The sequence below is a fragment of the Physeter macrocephalus genome, chromosome 10 (genome assembly GCF_002837175.3).
Source record: "Physeter macrocephalus isolate SW-GA chromosome 10, ASM283717v5, whole genome shotgun sequence".
Lineage (NCBI taxonomy): Eukaryota > Metazoa > Chordata > Mammalia > Artiodactyla > Physeteridae > Physeter > Physeter macrocephalus.
This window is the reverse complement of record NC_041223.1, coordinates 16,779,782-16,798,693: the sequence shown is the minus strand read 5'-3', so window position 1 is coordinate 16,798,693 and position 18,912 is coordinate 16,779,782. Positions and strand designations below refer to the sequence as shown.

The 18,912-nt window shown below is 39.8% G+C and overlaps 1 protein-coding gene across 4 annotated transcripts in view; it reads left to right on the top strand.

Annotated features, from left to right (window-relative positions):
* UST (uronyl 2-sulfotransferase) overlaps positions 1-18,912 on the top strand; it is a 294,924-nt gene that overhangs the window by 243,659 nt on the left and 32,353 nt on the right. Inside the window, exon 8 of one of the 4 annotated variants that reach the window (XM_028494337.2) lies at positions 13,664-14,213. The exons of the other annotated variants lie outside the window; for them this stretch is intronic. Within the exon in view, the coding sequence (XP_028350138.1) occupies positions 13,664-13,884 (221 nt within the window). The 3' untranslated portion in view covers positions 13,885-14,213. Of the gene's footprint in view, positions 1-13,663; positions 14,214-18,912 lie in introns of those variants that run through there. 4 annotated transcript variants of the gene reach the window in all.

Below are 18,912 nucleotides of genomic sequence, written 5' to 3'. Positions count from 1 at the left end.
GTGGAAATTTTCCCAGCTCACCATAGAGAGCACAGATTCCAGATTGCTGGGTGCCAGACATATGTCTCTCAATTACTGTTGTTTCCTGCAGGCTACAGTCCAGAAATATTCAATAGAGAATTGGAAAGAGATTTTCCTCTTAAATCCATACAGAGCTTCAACACACTTAGAATGTGCATGTGCCTGGAGCGCATCATTGCAACCCTAGTTATGGAGCCTGGAATTTTACTTGGTGGACAGAATCTACGGGTAAGCAGTAATGGCTGCAGCCCTATCCCGGAAGTTGAACAAAAGGAGGCTCAGAGGCTTTTTGGTTGGGTTGTGCAGGCCACACTTGGTGAGTGTTGCAGGTTGGACCCTCAGCCAGTCTACTGGCCAAGGCTGGGGCCTCCACTTCCCTATAGCAGGCCGAGGGATTAGCCGAGCTTCTAGGAGCCCGGTTCACTTCCCCTTGTCCTCAGCGTCTGTTAGGAAGCTAACAGCTGCTCTTTCACAAAAGGCTTCATATATTATATATATACATACTATATATATATATATATATATATATATATATATATATGCCATACCACGTGGCTTTTAGGATCTTAGTTCCCCAACCAGGGATTGAACCTAGGCCCTTGACAGTGAAAGCGTTGAGTTCTGACCACTGGACCACCAGGGAATTCCCAGGGTTTCTTCTGTTAACAAGGTTTGCTTCTCCTTTCCTGAGATGAGAAAGCAGTATAGATACAGGTCACAGTCATGGGCTTTGGAGCCAGTAGACTTGGGTTTGAAATCAGCTCTAATTCGTAGCAGCTGTTTAACCCTGGGCAAGTTTCTTAACCTCTCTGAGCTTCAGTTTCCTCATCTGAAAGAAGAGGATGGTAACCGAGCTGTTTAGAAGATTAATGGAGACAATGTACTCCTGCACAAATGCAGTTTCCAGGGCCCTTTTCAAACCATCTCATTTGATTCCTCATTTTCAGTCTCTCATAGGGCAGTGTTTTCAACACGTGCTCATGCAGTCCAGTCTTTGAGTTTCAAAGGAGAGACCAACACAATGGTTCCAAAGTCTATTTGTCATAGTGCTGAGTTCCAGTATTCGCTGGCATGCTCCGTAGTGGTGTGTGGCCTGAGTTGTCTGAGGGCTGCAACCTTTCCTGTCGTAGTGGAACTGCCCATTTAGTGCCTACTGACCTGGGCAGCTTAACTTTAAGGAAGCATCTCTGTCGGGAATTAAGGAGGAATTATTTTCCTTCTGCATTATTTTGAAAATCACCTTTGAAGTCAATAGAGCTGTTTTCTGAGGCAGATGTTGAGGGCACATGAAATTGACTGACCACATCCTGCGGCACATTCCCACTTGTTCTTCACGTTTATTTGTATTATAAACCAAGAGTAAAAATACAAAACACCCCATCTCAGATGCAAATTGAAGCCAGGCTGTGTTTCCACATATCTGTAAAGTGGAGTAAGTAACCTAGTGGAAAAAAGAATGGTGCTCATACTTAGGCATATTTTACTAGTTGTTGCTAATGCCAAATTAACATAGAGTTTTTAAGAAGAATTAGGGAATAGGTGCAGGATGGTACCGTGATCATAACCCTTATTTCTGTAACGTGCTGGAACTAGGATTTTAACACCAAAGCTCATTAGTCAGAGTCAGGGAAACATTTTCATAACCATTTACGGAGCATTTCAAAACGTAAAAATCCTCTTGGCTTGGTGAAATTTAATCTTTTGTGCTTCTCCCACCCCTTGGCCATTGGTGTGTAGTATGCTTTACGTGAGCTCAAAATTTTTCATCAATAGCTCTAGCCCTTGAGAGACCCCAGAATTTCTACTTGAAATGTGAGCACCAAAGTTTACTTGGGGAAAAACAACCACCACAAATGCAAAACAGGAAGGTAATCCATGTTTGTGCCTGAAAACGTAAAATATTGTAAATATGCCATTTTTCTCAAATGAGCATATAATTCGAAGAGAATTTTTTTTAAGTGATTCTCAAGCTTATCTGGAAAAATAAACATGTGAGATGGTTAGTGAATTTTTTTTTTAAGGAAATGAGAGGACGTTTGCCCTACAAGATTCTAAAATATTAGAAAGTTTAGTATGACGATGTAAAGGCACAAGCTCTGACAGACAAGTCAGTGGAAAAGAAATAGATGCCAGTGTAAAAAGTGGTGTGGTATACTTAGAGACCGTTACAAAGAAGGAGTGAATAAAGGTGTCAAATAGTTGGCTAAATGTTCAGAGAAAAAAATAGAATCTCACGTTATAACATGAGCCTTAATAAATTCCAGATTGTTCTAAAGAGTTATTTTGTTTAATGGAAAAACAAATAGAAGAAAAATCGGTGGCTATTTTTGTGACGATGGGGTATTGCTAAGGGTTTACTAAGTATAAAAGCAACAAAACACATATATACATACAAAGAGAATAAAGAATATACATGCTTACCTAAAACTTTAAGCGTGTCTAAAACACTTAGTTGGTAAAAATATTTTTTCCAGCAATGATAAGATATAGTATGGTTAATATCTTACCATTAATATATAAAGAATTTTTATAAATCCATAAGAAAGACACCAACAAAAAAAATGGAGAAGAATACAAGTGGCCAATAAATATATTAAAAAATAAGCCCAGCCTCACTAATAATTTAATAAATGCACATTAAAATGACACCTTATTTTCTGTTAATACTTCTGTTAAATGGACAAACTCTAGCAGAATGAGAGAGTCCCTGATGATGGCGATTTTGTAGAGAAATGGCATTTTAGAAGGACAATTAGTACAACTGGGGGTAAAAAGTAACTTAATAATAAATATTAAGTGTAATTTAATAATACATATTAAGAACCTTCAGTGTGTCATAGCTGGGAGACTAATAGAAATTTCCTGTATCTTACTTGTGGCACTGGTTTCACATGTATATGTAGCCATCAAAACTCATTGAATTGCATACTTTAAACATGCTTTTGAAAACACTTAATGACATGGGTGATTTCTCAAAATGTGACTGGACATGAAGTGCAAGAGAAAAGGGTAGCCAACAGTATTTACAATATGATACCAATGTTATTAGAAAATCTATATAAACACAGGAATACAATTAAATTGGAATATCTCAAAGTGTTCATGGTCATTATTCATATCTCTGGGTGGTGGGATTTCTAGTGACTTTTTTCCTTTATTTCCCAACTAATATATAACAAGCGCATCGAATTTTAAATTTTGGAAAAGGATTATTAATTTTCAGAAAATAATTGAATAGTCACATAAAATTTATATGTGAAAGCAGAAACAGTGCCCACTAGATCACTATGGCATTGCTAGGATTGAACAGAACTTTTATCCTTTCTCTCTTCCATGTCCTTTTGTGCACATGAAGCAACATTGACCGGGAAGGGACAAATAAAGAGCATCAGTTCCTGGGGAGGCAGCATAGATTCATGCAGATGGAATCCAAGGGCCAACTTTTTGTCACTTCATCAGCCTTACTCCCTAAAGATGTTCAATCTATTATCAGCATCTCTCCTTTGGAGTTCATTAAATTGCCAGCCACACACACACACACACACACACACACACACACACACACACACACACAGCTTTTTCTGAGTATATATTGGAGCTCTGAAATTGTGGAAAGGTTTCTAACTCTGAAATACTAAAATTCTATAACTCTGTACTTAACTCTTTAATAGTCTTGAAATTTTTATCTTTCTTTAAGAACTATGGTATAAACACCAAAAGGGCAGGAATTGGCTTCCTAGGCTTGAATCCTTGACTATTTGGGTCAACCATACAAATATTAAGATGGTTTAATTACACGAAGTTAGCTCATAGATCTTTTCTATTGCAGCGTGACCATCCTTAGTCTGAAAACAAATTGACTTTATTCTGCAGTAGCTGACTCACCTTCCTTCCCACAAGTCATCAAAGTATGAAAAGTAAATGTCAGTATCATGGTTTAGCCAAACCAGATGTGAGCTGTGTAATTATTTTCATGTCAGGGACTGAAGTTTAAATATGCATCCTTTATTTGTTTTTAATTGAGTGATTACAGGTGGCACCTAATAAAGTCTTCATGCTGTGATATCTTGAGGTCATTGATTTATGAAGTTTGGTAGGTGTAGACACTCCAAATTCTGGTCAACCTCCCTGGCATTCCATAGCACAATTCTAAAGGAATGTTAAAATGACATTTGCCTGTTTACTTTTCCTCTTGACTGATGATGATCCTTTCTGAGGGGTAAACACTAGTGTTATTCAGGAGTGAAGTTTAGGTTTTGTTGATATTTTTCAAAGTCGATTTTCAAAACTGCTTCAAAATTAAGGGGGGCTTCCCTGGTGGCGCAGCGGTTGAGAGTCCGCCTGCCGAGGCAGGGGACGCGGGGCCGTGCCCCCGTCCGGGAAGATCCCACGTGCCGCGGAGAGGCCGGGCCCGTGAGCCATGGCCGCTGGGCCTGCGCGTCCGGAGCCTGTGCTCCGCGACGGGAGAGGCCACGACAGTGAGAGGCCCGCGTACCGCAAAAAAAAAATAAGTGGCAAAAACAAAAGCCATGGACTTTTCTTTGCGTATGTATTAGCCATAATCATCACACCTCTGGTTGATACAAATTGATTCTGAGTTTTTTATAAAAGTAATGATTAATTGTACAAAAATGTTGCGAGTCAGGAACCAGACTGGTCAAGGAACCAGAGTCAGGGCAACACCTGGGCAGGCAGTTCAGCCAAGCTAGGATGGTGGCGGGGACAGAAGGCACGAGGAACCCAAGCCCTGGGCATGTGAGGTGGCTGCAGTCTAGAGACAGATCAGGAAGGCAGCCCAGGAAGACAGCAGTGTTGGGGGTGGGTGCACAGAGACCAGAAGACTCCGTGGTGGAATATGGATGCCGTGAGCTGAGACTCAGCAGCCAGAAAACTTCTCGTTCAGTCGTCAGTGAACTCTCAGTTTCACATTGAGCTGTAGGTCTCGCCCAGCCATATTCACAGGGAAACACCTACGTTCAAGAGGAGAGAACTCCACAACTGCCCTCAGCAACACTTGGTCAGCCCTGTGGGATGCAGCTGACCAGAAAAGACCTCGAGGGTGAGGCAGCCCATGTTCACCTTTTGGGGTCTTCCACCAAGTAGTGGTTTTTATTCTGGAAAAAAATGGGAAAGCCAGCACAGAACAGAAGAAGTCCTGGGACTGGACCTGATTTTCTTAACACCAATTCATGGGTATTGTTGGGTCTTTTGACCCACCAACTCAAATTGATCCTCTTTGTGTTTTATTATTCAGTTAAGTAGCATGTCGTGCCGAAAGAAAGCAAGTCTGAATTGGTTTTGGCCAAATTACATAACCCGGGGAGTTGGGCAGAGGGTTGGATGGCAACAGGGCCATGTTTTGTCCTTTCTGTCTTGAGCATTTTATTGTATTTCCCTAGAGTGCCCACTATTATAATGATGGGTTGGGGATGAGTTTCTAACAAAATATTACTTTTATTCTTCTTTTAAAGCATTTCAGATGCTGCAGTCATGAAATATTTTTTTTAAGTTTGTTATTTTCCCAGCCCAGGCAAAATGCAACAGAAGAGAAAATGGGTAGAAAAGAGATAGTCCTACCCAAATGGAACTCTGGGGAGAGAAAAAGACATGAAATATCCAAAATAAATTTTTGACATTTAAAGCATTATAGGATCAATTCTAGATTGTGTGGCATTAGTAAGCAAAAGGCACACTGAGAAATTTATAAAGCTAGTTAATATGTAGGTGGGGAAAGTCTATCTATAACTGTACATGAATACTCTACAGGATATGAATCTTTACTTTCATTGACCACCAGTTCTTAAACTTTTGAAGAAGAGCATCTTGAAGTTTTGATGTGTGTAATTGCAGGAAGTATAATATATCTGCTAAGTTTCAATCAAATTTAAACTTAAATTCTTCTGTTTCAATTGGGAAGGTTAGCATTTTTCTGTTTTAGTTAGCAGAATACTGTTGTTGCAAGAGAACAGATTTTGAGAAAGATAATAATAGTAATCATCATCACCATCATCATCATTGCTCTTGTTACAGTTAACAACTATTTGGGAATTTATTGTGTCCTAGGATGTTTTTTTTCGGCTGCGTTGGGTCTTCGTTGCTGTGCGCGGGCTTTCTCTAGTTGCAGCGAGCGGGCGCTACTCTTTGTTGTGGTGCGCGGGCTTCTCATTGCGGTGGCTTCCCTTGTTGCGGAGCACGGGCTCTAGGCGCACAGGCTTCAGTTGTTGTGGCGCATGGGCTCAGTAGTTGTGGCTTGCAGGCTCTAGAGCACAGGCTCAGTAGTTGTGGCGCACGGGCTTCGTTGCTCTGCGGCATGTGGGAACTTCCCGGACCAGGGCTCGAACCCGTTTTCCTTGCATTGGCAGGCGGATTCTTAACCACTGTGCCACCAGGGAAGCCTGGAACTTTTTTTAAAATTATAATTGATTTACAGTGTTGTATCAATCTCTGCTGTACAGCAAAGTGACTCAGTTTAACAGATATATACATTCTTTTTTAATATTCTTTTCCATTATGGTTTATCCCAGGAGACTGGATATAGTGCCCTGTGCTATACAGTAGGACTTTGTTGTTTATCCATTCTAAATGTAATAGTTTGCATCTACCAACTCCGAATTCCCAGTCCATCCCTCTCTCTCCCCGCTTCCCCCTTGGCAACCACAAGTCTGATCTCTATGTCTATGAGTCTGTTTCTGTTTTATAGATAGGTTCATTTGTGCCATATTTTAGATTCCACATATAAGTGATATCATATGGTATTTGTCTTTTTCTTTCTGACTTACTTCACTTAGTATGATAATCTCTAGTTCTATCACTGTTGCTGCAAATGGCATTATTTTGGGGTTTTTTTTATGGCTGAGTAGTATTCCATTGTATATATGTACCACATCTTCTTTATCCATTCATCTGTCATTTAGGTTGTTTCCATGTTTTGGCTATTGTGAATAGTGCTGCTATGAACATAGGGGTGCATGTGTCTTTTTGGATTAGGGTTTTGTCTGGATATATGCCCAGGAGTGGGATTGCTAGATCATATGATAATTCTATTTTTAGTTTTCTGAGGAACCTTCATACTGTTTTCCATAGTGGCTGCACCAGCTTACATTCCACCAACAGTGTAAGAGGGTTCCCTTTTCTTCACACCCTCTTCAGCATTTGTTACTTGTAGACTTTTTAATGATGGCCATTCTGACCGGTGTGAGGTGGTACCTCATTGTAGTTTTGATTTGCATTTCCCTAATAATTAGCGATGTTGAGCATCTTTTCATGTGCCTACTGGCCATCTGTATGTCATCTTTGGAGAAATGTCTCCTAGGCACTTTTTAAACCCTTTAGTTATATGATTTCATTTCATCCTAATAACATTCCGATGAGATAGATACTCTTATTATCTCAGTTTTACAGATAAGGAAATTGATAAGTTAGAGAGGATTTCCTAGGTCAATGAGCTGGTCATCAACAGAGCCAGCACTCAAACTCAGGCCTGGGTTTTCAATACCCCTTGCTCTTGGCCACTCTACTGCCGCTCCATGTAAAGAGCAAAACCAAAAACATAAAGCTCTGAGGGAGATGGGGTAGTTAATAAAACCTATGATTCTAGGAAATTTTTTTCTGCTAAATTCTTAGAACCCAGTGTTTCTGGAAAGCTTAGAAATTCTGTTGAGATGATGTTCACTGTTATGCTAGATATGTTACTTTGTTCTGTTTTTTTCTGGGAGAAATACTTTATTAGTTGAAATCACCAGAGTTGACTGCTTTAATAAAGTGCTTGCAAAGCCTCAATCTGGTGAACAGTGAAGTCGTTTGTTTCAGTCATGTCAACAGCTTTGGCTTTCAGAAGGATTTTAATGAATCGGGGAATGGAATTTAAGAAAGCAAACAATCTAAGGAAAATCACTTATTTTTCTAAAATAGCAAAGCAAAAATGGGAATCTTTTCCAGTCCAGTTGCTGCAAATGTCTGTTGAAGTCTTAAAAATTCTTAGAGTACATGATTTATCACATAGAACAAAAAGGTCATTAATGAGCACTTCTTTTAAAAAAATTTATTTTTTTGGCCGTGCCATGTGGCACACAGGATCTTAGTTCCCCAACCAGGGATCAAACTCGTGCCCCCTGCAGTGGAAGCTGGGAGTCCTAACCACTGGACAGCTAAGGAATTCCCAATGAGCACTTCTTTAAGATCTTTTTTGGATCCTATCATCATTATTCTGGTTGCTTAGATAGGAAAATATTCCATGATGTATTCACTGTTAAAATTATAGTGAGTCAACCTTCAGTAACATTTATTTTTAAGGTTATTTATCAAAGTATACAATCTATCAGACATAAATATGGTTACCAAGTAGGGAAATCAATTTAATTTTTCTTTAACATTATTATTGGAGTATAATTGCTTTACAATGGTGTGTTAGTTTCTGTTTTATAACAAAGCGAATCAGTTATACATATACATATATCGCCATATCTCTTCCCTCTTCGGTCTCCCTCCCTCCCACCCTCCCTATCCCACCCTTCTAGCTGGTCACAAAGCACCGAGCTGATCTCTCTGTGCTACGCGACCGCTTCCCACTAGCTATCTATTTTACATTTGGTAGTGTATATATGTCCATATATACACTACCACTCTCTCACTTTGTCCCAGCTTACCCTTCCCCCTCCCCGTGTCCTCAAGTCCATTCTCTAGTAGGTCTGTCTCTTTATTCCCGTCTTGCCCCTAGGTTCTTCATGAGATTTTTTTTTTTCGATTCCATATATATGTGTTAGCATACGGTTATTTGTTTTCTCTTTCTGACTTACTTCACTCTGTATGACAGACTCTAGGTCCATCCACCTCACTACAAATAACTCAATTTCGTTTCTTTTTATGGCTGAGTAAATTGAGTGTGGACTAGACCTAATGATTGATACAAATACAATACAGAAAAAATATGTCACATTGGTTTCCCAACACCACTTATTGAAGAGGCTGTCTTTTCTCCACTGTATATTCTTGCCTCCTTTATCAAAGATAAGGTGACCATATGTGAGTGGGTTTTTCTCTGGGCTTTCTATCCTGTTCCTTTGATCTATGTTTCTGCTTTTGTGACAGTACCATACTGTCTTGATTACTGTATCTTTGTAGTATAGTCAAGTCTGGGAGCCTGATTCCTCCAGCTCTGTTTTTCTTTCTCAAGATTGCTTTGGCTATTCGGAGTCTTTTTTGTTTCCATAAAAATTGTGAAATTTTTTGTTCTAGTTCTGTGAAAAATGCCCGTAGTAGTTTGATAGGGATTGCATTGAATCTGTAGATTGCTTTGGGTAGTATAGTCATTTTCCCAGTGTTGATTCTTCCAATCCAAGAACATGGTATATTTCTCCACCTATTTGTATCATCTTTAATTTCTTTCATCAGTGTCTTATAGTTTTCTGCATACAAGTTTTTTGTCTCCTTAGGTAGGTTTATTCCTAGATATTTTATTCTTTTTGTTGCAATGGTAAATGGGAGTGTTTTCTTAATTTCACTCTCAGATTTTTCATCATTAGTGTATAAGAATGCCAGAGATTTCTGTGCATTAATTTTGTATCCTGCTACTTTGCCAAATTCATTGATTAGCTCTAGTAGTTTCCTGGTAGCCTCCTTAGGATTCTCTATGTATAGTATCATGTCATCTGCAAACAGTGACAGCTTTACTTCTTCTTTTCCTATTTGGATTCCTTTTATTTCTTTTTCTTCTCTGATTGCTGTGGCTAGAACTTCCAAAACTATGTTGAATAAGAGTGGTGAGAGTGGGCAACCTTGTCTTGTTCCTGACCTTAGTGGAAATGGTTTCAGTTTTTCACCATTGAGGACGATGTTGGCTGTGGGTTTGTCATATATGGCATTTATTATGTTGAGGTAAGTTCCCTCTATGCCTACTTTCTGGAGGGTTTTTAATCCTAAATGGGTGTTGAATTTTGTCAAAAGCTTTCTCTGCATCTGTTGAGGTGGCCATATGGTTTTTCTCCTTCAATTTGTTAATATGGTGTATCACATTGATTGTTTTGCGTATATTGAAGAATCGTTGCATTCCTGGGATAAACCCCACTTGATCATGATGTATGATCCTTTTAATGTGCTGTTGGATTCTGTTTGCTAGTATTTTGTTGAGGATTTTTGCATCTATGTTCATCAGTGATATTGGCCTGTAGTTTTCTTTCTTTGTGACATCTTTGTCTGGTTTCGTTATCAGGGTGATGGTGGCCTTGTAGAGTGAGTTAATTTAATTTTTTTAATTGAACTATAGTAGATTTACCATGTTGTGTTATTTTCTGCTGTACAGCAGAGTGATTCAGTTTATATATATTATTTTTCAGATTCTTTTTCATTGTAGGTTATTACAAGATATTGAATATATTTCCTTGTGCTATACAGTAGGACCTTGTTGTTTTTCCGTTTTATATATAGTAGTTCATATCTGCTAATGCCAAACTCCTAATTTATCTCTCTCCCTTTTCCCCTTTGGAAACCACATGTTTGTTTTCTGTTTCTGTGATTCTGTTTCTGTTTTATAAAAAAGTCCATTTGTATCATATTTTAGATTCCACATATAAAGGGTATCATTCATCTTTTTCTGTCTGACATCACTTAGTATGATAATCTCTAGGTCCATCCATGTTGCTACAAATGGCATTATTTCATTCTCTTTTATGGCTGAGTTTTTATTCCATTGTATATATATACCACATCTTCTTTATCCATTCATCTGTCATCTGTTGATGAACCTTTAGGTTGTTTTCATGTCTTGGCTATTGTAAATAGTGCTGCTATGAACATTGGGGTGTATGTATCTTTTAAAATTATAGTTTTCTCTGAATATATGCCCAGGAGTGGGATTGCTGGATCATGTGGTAATTCTATTTTTAGTTTTCTGAGGAACCTGTTTTCCATAGTGGCTGCACCAGTTTATGTTCTCACCAACAGTGTAGGAGGGTTCCCTTTTTCCACAACCTCTTCAGCATTTATCATTTGTGGACTTTTTAATGATGGCCATTCTGACTAGTGTGAGGTGATACCTCATTGTAGTTTTGATTTGCATATCTCTAATAATTAACAACGTTGAGACTCTTTTCAGGTGCCTATTGGCCGTCTGTGTGTCTTCTTTGGAGAAATGTCTATTTCGGTCTTCTGCCCATTTTTTGATTGGGTTGTTAGTTTTCTTGATATTGAGTTGTATGAGCTGTTGTGTATTTTTGCTTTCATTTCTATTGCTTTGGGAGACTGACCTAAGAAAACATTTCTATGACTTATGTCAGAGAATGTTTTACTTATGTTGTCTTCTAGGAGTTTTATGGTGTCCTGTCTTATATCTAAGTCTTCAAGCCATTTTGAGTTTATTTTTGTGTATGGTGTGAGGGAGTGTTCAAACTTCACTGATTTACATGGGGCTGTCCAGCTTTCCCAATACCACTTGCTGAAGAGACCGTCTTTTCTTCATTGTGGATTCTTGCCTACTTCGTTGAAGATTAATTGATCATAGATGTGTGGGTTTATTTCTGGGCTCTCTATTCTGTTCCATTGATCCCTATGTCTGTTTTTGTGCCAATATCTTGCTGTTTTGATTACTGTAGCCTTGTAGTATTGTCTGAAGTCTGGGAGGGTTGTGCCTTCTTTTTCCTAAATCAATTTAATATTAATGTCTGTTAAAATAAATTATTGGCTGTCAAATATTTCCACAAAGCCTTTGTTACTTATGAATATCATTGGGATGATATGATTAAAGGCTATGAATATCAATAAGCTTGAAAACCTCCCATGCTAATGTTCAGGGTCATATTTTTTTCTCTTAAAATTGTAGGATTTTTACTATTTGCTGTGTTTACCTTTATGTCTACATACCCAAGCTCGTTGTGGGGCGAGGTGGGTAGGGAGTATCCATGACAGTTATGAAAATGACGTACTTGCTGCCTGCTGTCTTAAGGCATAAGCTTAGGTGTCAACTGATTTCAGGTATTTGACAATATATGTCAATGTATTTATCATACATTAGGAAAAATGGTCACTCATATATCGATCTAACCAGGAGATGACCTAATGGTGTTATATGGAAACTAATTCCCTCATAAACATTCTAAGTGGATATAAAGAATTATGTGCTCAGTTGCAACCATTAACTTATCAAAGAATCAGATCTGAATACCTCAGGGAATACACAAAGGTCATGATAGTCTAAAAGCCTTCAGTAATCCTCAGGGTACTGTTCCTTCAGTCCAAAAGTGCTGGAATTGGGGCTTATATCTAGTGCCAGTTTTGGACAGTCAGGCATGGTGACCGAAAACACAGGCATGAGGATTGTTAGGCTGAGCCTGGCCACAGTCATTGCCAGGGAATTGAGAGAGAGGGAATGGTGGTTCGCATGCCACGACCTATCACCCCTGCCCAGGCCACCAGCAAAATCTGAGAGCAGGAGTGATTCCCTGCCCGATTCTCACCCCTTCCCACCACGCCCAGCAGCTCTCCACCCTCTCCTGCTTTGGACTTGGTGGGATAAAAAAGGAAGGCGAGAAAGAGAAGTTCTTATGCTCCAGAGTGTTTTGCAGCATTCAGCAAAGGAGCGTGAGATTAAATCTACCCAAAGAAGAGCCAAAGAGCTTTCCCTCACCTTCACTTCCAGCAGGTCAGGCCTTCGTTTTCTTGTCTCAAGTAAAACCCAAGAACTGGTGATTAAGTTGAGTAGCATTAAATTAGAATCTTTTTTGGTAGAAATTGTGTAAAGTCGTCAAGGAGTACATGCTAATTCCTGTTAGCACGTTCTACAGTCATTGACCTTCAACCCCATCACCTCCTCGAGCTCATAGCTAAAGAAGGTCATAGACCTACTAGCCCTGTCTTTACAACCTCTTGCAGTTCTAGATACTGCTGGGGCCAGAGGCGACGCCAATACCTAATGGGAAAGCTAATGAATCCATACAGGTCTTACTTTAAAATCTTGACATTTTAGGTGACTTTTAGTAGATTCGTCTTGTAATCTAAGAGGAAGTAAGGCAGTAAAGACAAGAGAAAAGTGAATCAGAACCGCAGAGCCAGCAAAGACTTGAGAAATACTCAGCCTTTTGCAAAGGTATGGAAACTTTGCCACTTTACAATATCCGGTGGGTCAAAAGTGTCAGCGAAGAAACTAACACACCATTGTAAAGCAATTATACTCCAATAAAGATGTTTAAAAAAAAAAAGTGTCAGCGATTTTCTCTTTTCTCCAAAGAGAAATGACAGTGAAAGCGGGACATTTTAAAACTGTACCCGGGACTCCTAGTTTGTCTGCATGAGAACTCTCAACCCTCACAGAAACTCACGAGGTGCATTAGTGAAGAGACTCGGGCCCTTAGAGTCTGAGCTGTGAGAACTGCAAACAGTGCAGCCAGGAGGTTACCTCAGCACAGACTGAGTAAATGAATCATTTGGTAAAAGCCATTAGAGGGAAATGTTACTGGAAAGTCATAAATGAACCAGCCTGTCTATGCCTGGTTTTGCTTGAATGTAGGAACCATTTGAAATTTTTTAAATGTTTCTCTGTGTACGGTTTAAGAAGAGGACTGTGACATAACTAACCAGTTTCTATTATTATATCAAAATGAGGTAAAAATATGGTATGGATTTAATGCTAATTCATTTATTCATTTTTTTGCAGTGAAGCTGTTGTTTTTAGAACATCATGAAACTTCATTTCATGCCCCAATAAAACTAAAATGTAATGAGTTACAGCTTTTCTGTTTGTTGATTTTTCTCCTTCAAACATCTTTGATATTCCATTCTTTGAACGGAGTTTTTTTCAACGTCTTGCATGTCATTCAAATTATTCTTTTCTCCTGTCACCTCCTCCACCTGTCTCTAAAGCAGTTTCTAAAGTGAACCAATCCTGATAGAACCTAATGATACCTGTGTGCAATTTTTGGAAATATTAGCACCTCCTTCTTGGCTGCTTCTAATGCACCAGTATGGTCTTTCCAGCATTGGTGGATTCTTTTTAGTTTTCCCCTCAGCCCCAATCTTGCCGAAGAGGAAATTTGGTGCACAAATACACAATTTCAGGCTCGTGCCACAACCAAACCCTTCCCTGGCAATCTGTCCTCTGTCTCCCTTCGACCAAACCTCACAGGTTTCCGCAGCTTCTCACAGCCATTAGCCAGGAAAGTTCAGCTCAAGACGTCACCCCTGACCGCCTTCATTTATAGCCACTAACTACCTAACACAGGTCAGTGTTCCTCCCTTTTTCTCTTTCAGTTGTCAGAATGAAAGAACTTAATCTTTCTCATCAGAAGACGTTTACATTTCTATTCTACCTCAATAAAAATACTTCTCCCCCACCATCTCTTTCTAATGGTAACTTCTGCGCAAAGGCAATTAGTCATTTAAGTATCTTCTCTTGGAAACTTGTAACTTCTGTTGCTGACCGTCTTTCATAGGCAAGTTCTAGTTACAAAGACAAGTTATGTCACAACCAAACCTTTCAAAAATAGATTGTGAAAAAATTTTATCTTTCTCTTCTCCAATTAATGTAAATTTTAATGTCTGTAACATTATTACCGTATTTAAATATTCATAGCAAACATTTATTACTGTTCTTCAAAGTAGTAGCCATGGCACCCAGGCATTTTCCCTTCAGATGGTCTTGGTACCCACTGGTATTAGCCTGTCAATATCAGACCTTCCGTAAGTAAACAAATGGATCTCCTCCGTACAAATGGACAGGAGGCAATTTCATCTCACTGTTCTTAGGATTTTGCTTAAAGCAAAAGCAATGTGGACGATTTAGACATACACACTGTCTTATAGAGCATGCAGTTATAAATCTGATATCTAACAGGGGGAGAAGAAGGAGATAAAGCTGTTAATTTACATCCTCCTAAGACCTGGTACTACCAGGGTGCTATAAGTTACCCAGATAAAGTAAATTTAATTTTAACTTAACATTGGAAACTCTCTCGGTGGAATTGACAGCATCCTTGGAACTACATTTCACACTTTCCTGACTTGGGAATGGTTATTTTGAGTAGCACCTCTTATTAACCTAACTTCTTAAGGCCTGGGCAAGAGGTTAAATATCTCGCTTATCTACACATTTGGCTTCCATGAACAGCTACTTCATTCAAAGCCTTTCAAGGGTTTATCAAAATCTCACCATGTTTAACATTCCAGAGAGAACATCCAGGTTGCTGGTTCTTGGGACTTACCTTTAGTCTACTCGTGGATACTGATCACTGTGATAAATATAATACTAAAACAACAACAATGAAAATGAAGTAGGCTATATTCTGCTGAAGAAAATTTATCTAGAATGAATGATAAAAAAGAAAAAACTAGATTCTGAGTACCCAGTTTATAGAATCCAAGATGAGGAACTATTTACTCATCATATGGTGAAATTTACTAAGAATTTCTTGTGCACTAAATGTTTTCAAGCAACCGTACTCCTATATTAAGTTCTATGCTTAAGTACTTTCTATTCTCACAGACAGTACATACAAGATCTTCAGAAAGCCCTGTGCATTTTAAAGAGTAAGTTAGGTTATAGTTAGATGGACATTGTGTAAACTTAATGTCTTAAAATTTAGGAAAATTGCATTACACAATTTCAGGATCTGTGACAAAAGAAAGTAAATGGTGTCCTAGAACTGTCAGAATTCAAGACCTTTTCAGCGATCAGAGGAAGGGCACCACCCAATACCTAAAGTTACCATTTATTTTAGGGAAACAAGCAAAAAGGCACATGATCCCTTATGAACATGGATGTTTATCGCATATTATTTAGTCACAGAAACTGAAAAACAACTCAGTTATCCAACAGTAGCAAACTAGCTTATGACCTATAAGGCATCTATAAAATGAAGCACATAAAAATACACTGCAAAATATGACTTGAAATAATTAACGCTATAGGCGAATGCTTGTCATCAGTTAAGTTTTAAAAGATTATAAAACTAAATAGACAGTATAGCAGACGTCTATTTTACAACTCATATACATAAGCAAGAAAAAGACTAGGATATATATTACTACAATAAATGTGGCTTGATTTAAAGTCATTTTATCACTTAGTTTTCTTCCAAAAACTATACATTTGCATGTGTAAGTATGTATACGTTAGTGTGTATGTATATGTTATGTATATATTATGTACATCATAACCAGAAAAAATGAATTTTTAAGTTGTAAAAGAAAGACCTTTCCAAAAATTAAAATTCAAAGCTAAAACTTAAACTGCCCAAGGACTTTATTTTGACCCTATACATAAGTAGATATGTAGCTTGATGTATATGAAACCCTGGAGAAAAAAATAACAGAGCAACATAAAAACTGAGACAAAGATGTGACTATATGTAGTGTGCCCAGAATGACTGTGGGTGTCAGCAGTTGTCTTTAACACCATCAGGGCTAGACTCAGACAACGCAGTGTGATTCCAGGAGAGGGCCTCTTCCCTGCCAAAGAAGGGATGTGTGTGTGTGTGTGTGTGTGTGTGTATGTATGAGACAAATAGCCTAGGCCTGCTAACAATATACAGACTGTGAGAAAGAGGAAAAAAGGAATCTTGCAGAGAAAGTAAAAGCAGAATTTATGAGATTGTCAGATGCCAAAAAAATTTGGATAGAACTACCGGGTCAGTGTTCCTCTCCATCTTTTTTGTTCAGATAAATCCATTTGATCTGGATGCCCTCATCAGTCATTGATAAGGGCCACCATAATATGATTCCAAATAAAGTAGGAAAAGTAACAAAAATGCATTTCTCAATAAAGATTTCAAATAAAAAGTGTATTTCCAACAAATACATTTTATTAATATTGCCATAGTAAGTCTTCCAATAAGGGTTTGTTTTTTCAGAAATAGATATTTTCAAACAGAAATGTTTGGTTCAGTTGTTGCTGTGAAAATAAATCCTCCTATTATTACCATTCTCACGATCAAGCCAGTATTTTGATGGCAAAATGCTGTGTTGGGGAAAGCATGTGTGTATAATTGGGTGGGCTATACTTTCAAAGAAATATAGTAGCAGCTTTTTTATGATCTGGGTCATGAGGCCAAAGTTGAGGAGAAAGAAACCATTGGAGCAAATGGCCCTCCACCCAGTGAACCAGGGCAGCAGGGAAAGCGGGGCCAGTTGACCCTGTGGGCACTGGAGTGCCCCTCTCCCCGATTACTCAGAGCACATGAGTATCTAGACAGATGAGCTGGGACATCTTTCCAGCCCTGACATGTTTCATCCTAAGCTTTAGGATCTGAGTGGGGTTGGACAGATCCCACATCACAATCACCTGGGGTGCTAATCGGAAATGCAAGTTCAAGGGCCTGGCCACAGACCCTTGTAGGGCAGTCGCAGCGGGGGTCAGCTGGCTCACCAGGTGAATTGTTGCATATTAAGTTCGTCTAGCCAGGTGTTCGTTGGTCCTACAGAAGGACACCAAAGGTAGCCCTCGACGCACCCCCTTGGCGGTGGCCCCCCTTCTCATCCCTCCTCTGATGCTCCCCTCTGAGGGAGCCCTTCCGGGCTGGCAGTGAAGCAGGGATTTTCAGATCTCCTGGGAAGTTGTCGAGTGGATTGTACATTTGTTTCTGTCTTTACTTTTTCTCCTCCAGCAGGGAGCCTGTGTTTTGAGCTTTAGCGCTTCCTTTATTTCCTGAAGTCACTCTGCTTAGTAGGTGCTCAATGCAGAGGTAATGAATGAGCAAACAGAGGCCCCCGCAAGATAGTAACTAATTACCACCACTCCCCACCCCCGGCAATTAGGGCAGATTCTGAGAGAAGTGCTGTGGAGTTGGCTCACCCAGGAAAGAACCCAGAAGCTCCTCCGCTGGGCCGCCCTCACCTCAAGATTCCACGGGGTTAGGACACTGCCTGAGCAATGTCTCTGGAAATGCATGCCTCCTTGCAGGGCTGGGTGCCTGCTGCCTTCCCAAACGGGGCCAGTGCCCTGGCCTTGATGCGCCCTTGTGACCCCCCCCCTACACAGGCCAATGACTATTTCTTTCTGGTTCCTTTTGTTTTGCTCCAGCTTCCAAAATTCAAAGCAGAGTAGAAGCGTTATAAAAAGTCTTTATTCTCTTCCATCAAAGGAGCCTAGCAGTTTCAGGCGTTAAAAAAAAAAAGTAAATCATGTTACTTTCACTTGGCCACAGAGAGTAAAGGTTCTCTTGAAATTCAAAGTGAACTCGATTTATTTTTTAATTATTGATATTTCCAGATCTGAAGATTGCAAAAAAAAGAAAAGGAAAAAAAAATCCCTCTGTGTACTTTACCAACCCCAAGCTCCGAGTCAGCCATGAAGTGCTTTTTGTTCTTTTCTCCCCTAATTGCCTTACCTCCAAGAAGCTGGTCTTAACATACCATCCATCATCCCAGTGACAAATCAAACGTGGCCCGTTCAGCCCAGCTCGTTGCTGCGAGCCTCAGTGACACACATTCGTTTCTGGTGCAGGCAGCTGCAGGGGAGCCGCATGTGTTTGAACTGTGTGGCCTCCCTGTATAATTCAGGAAATGAGTTTACTGTATCTGTGACAAGCATCGTGTTCACACGGTTTGGGGAGCAGCCGGCAGGGTGTGGGGCTCTGCGGCAGCAGCCCAGGGATGTGTACCCACCGTGCTTTCCTCACGCTGGCCAAAGCCCCAGCCCCTCTCCATCTGACCGTGACTTTCATCACACCTGCCACCTGAGAAAGTAGGCCTCATCCCTTGGGTGCTGGAAATGTCTGGATGTCATCTCACCTGAGATTCGTAAACCCCAGTTTTTAACACAGACCACCTCTTAAAACAGCAGGGCCGGGCTTCCCTGGTGGCGCAGTGGTTGAGAATCCGCCTGCCGATGCAGGGGACACGGGTTCGTGCCCCGGTCCGGGAGGATCCCACGTGCCGCGGAGCGGCTGGGCCCGTGAGCCATGGCCGCTG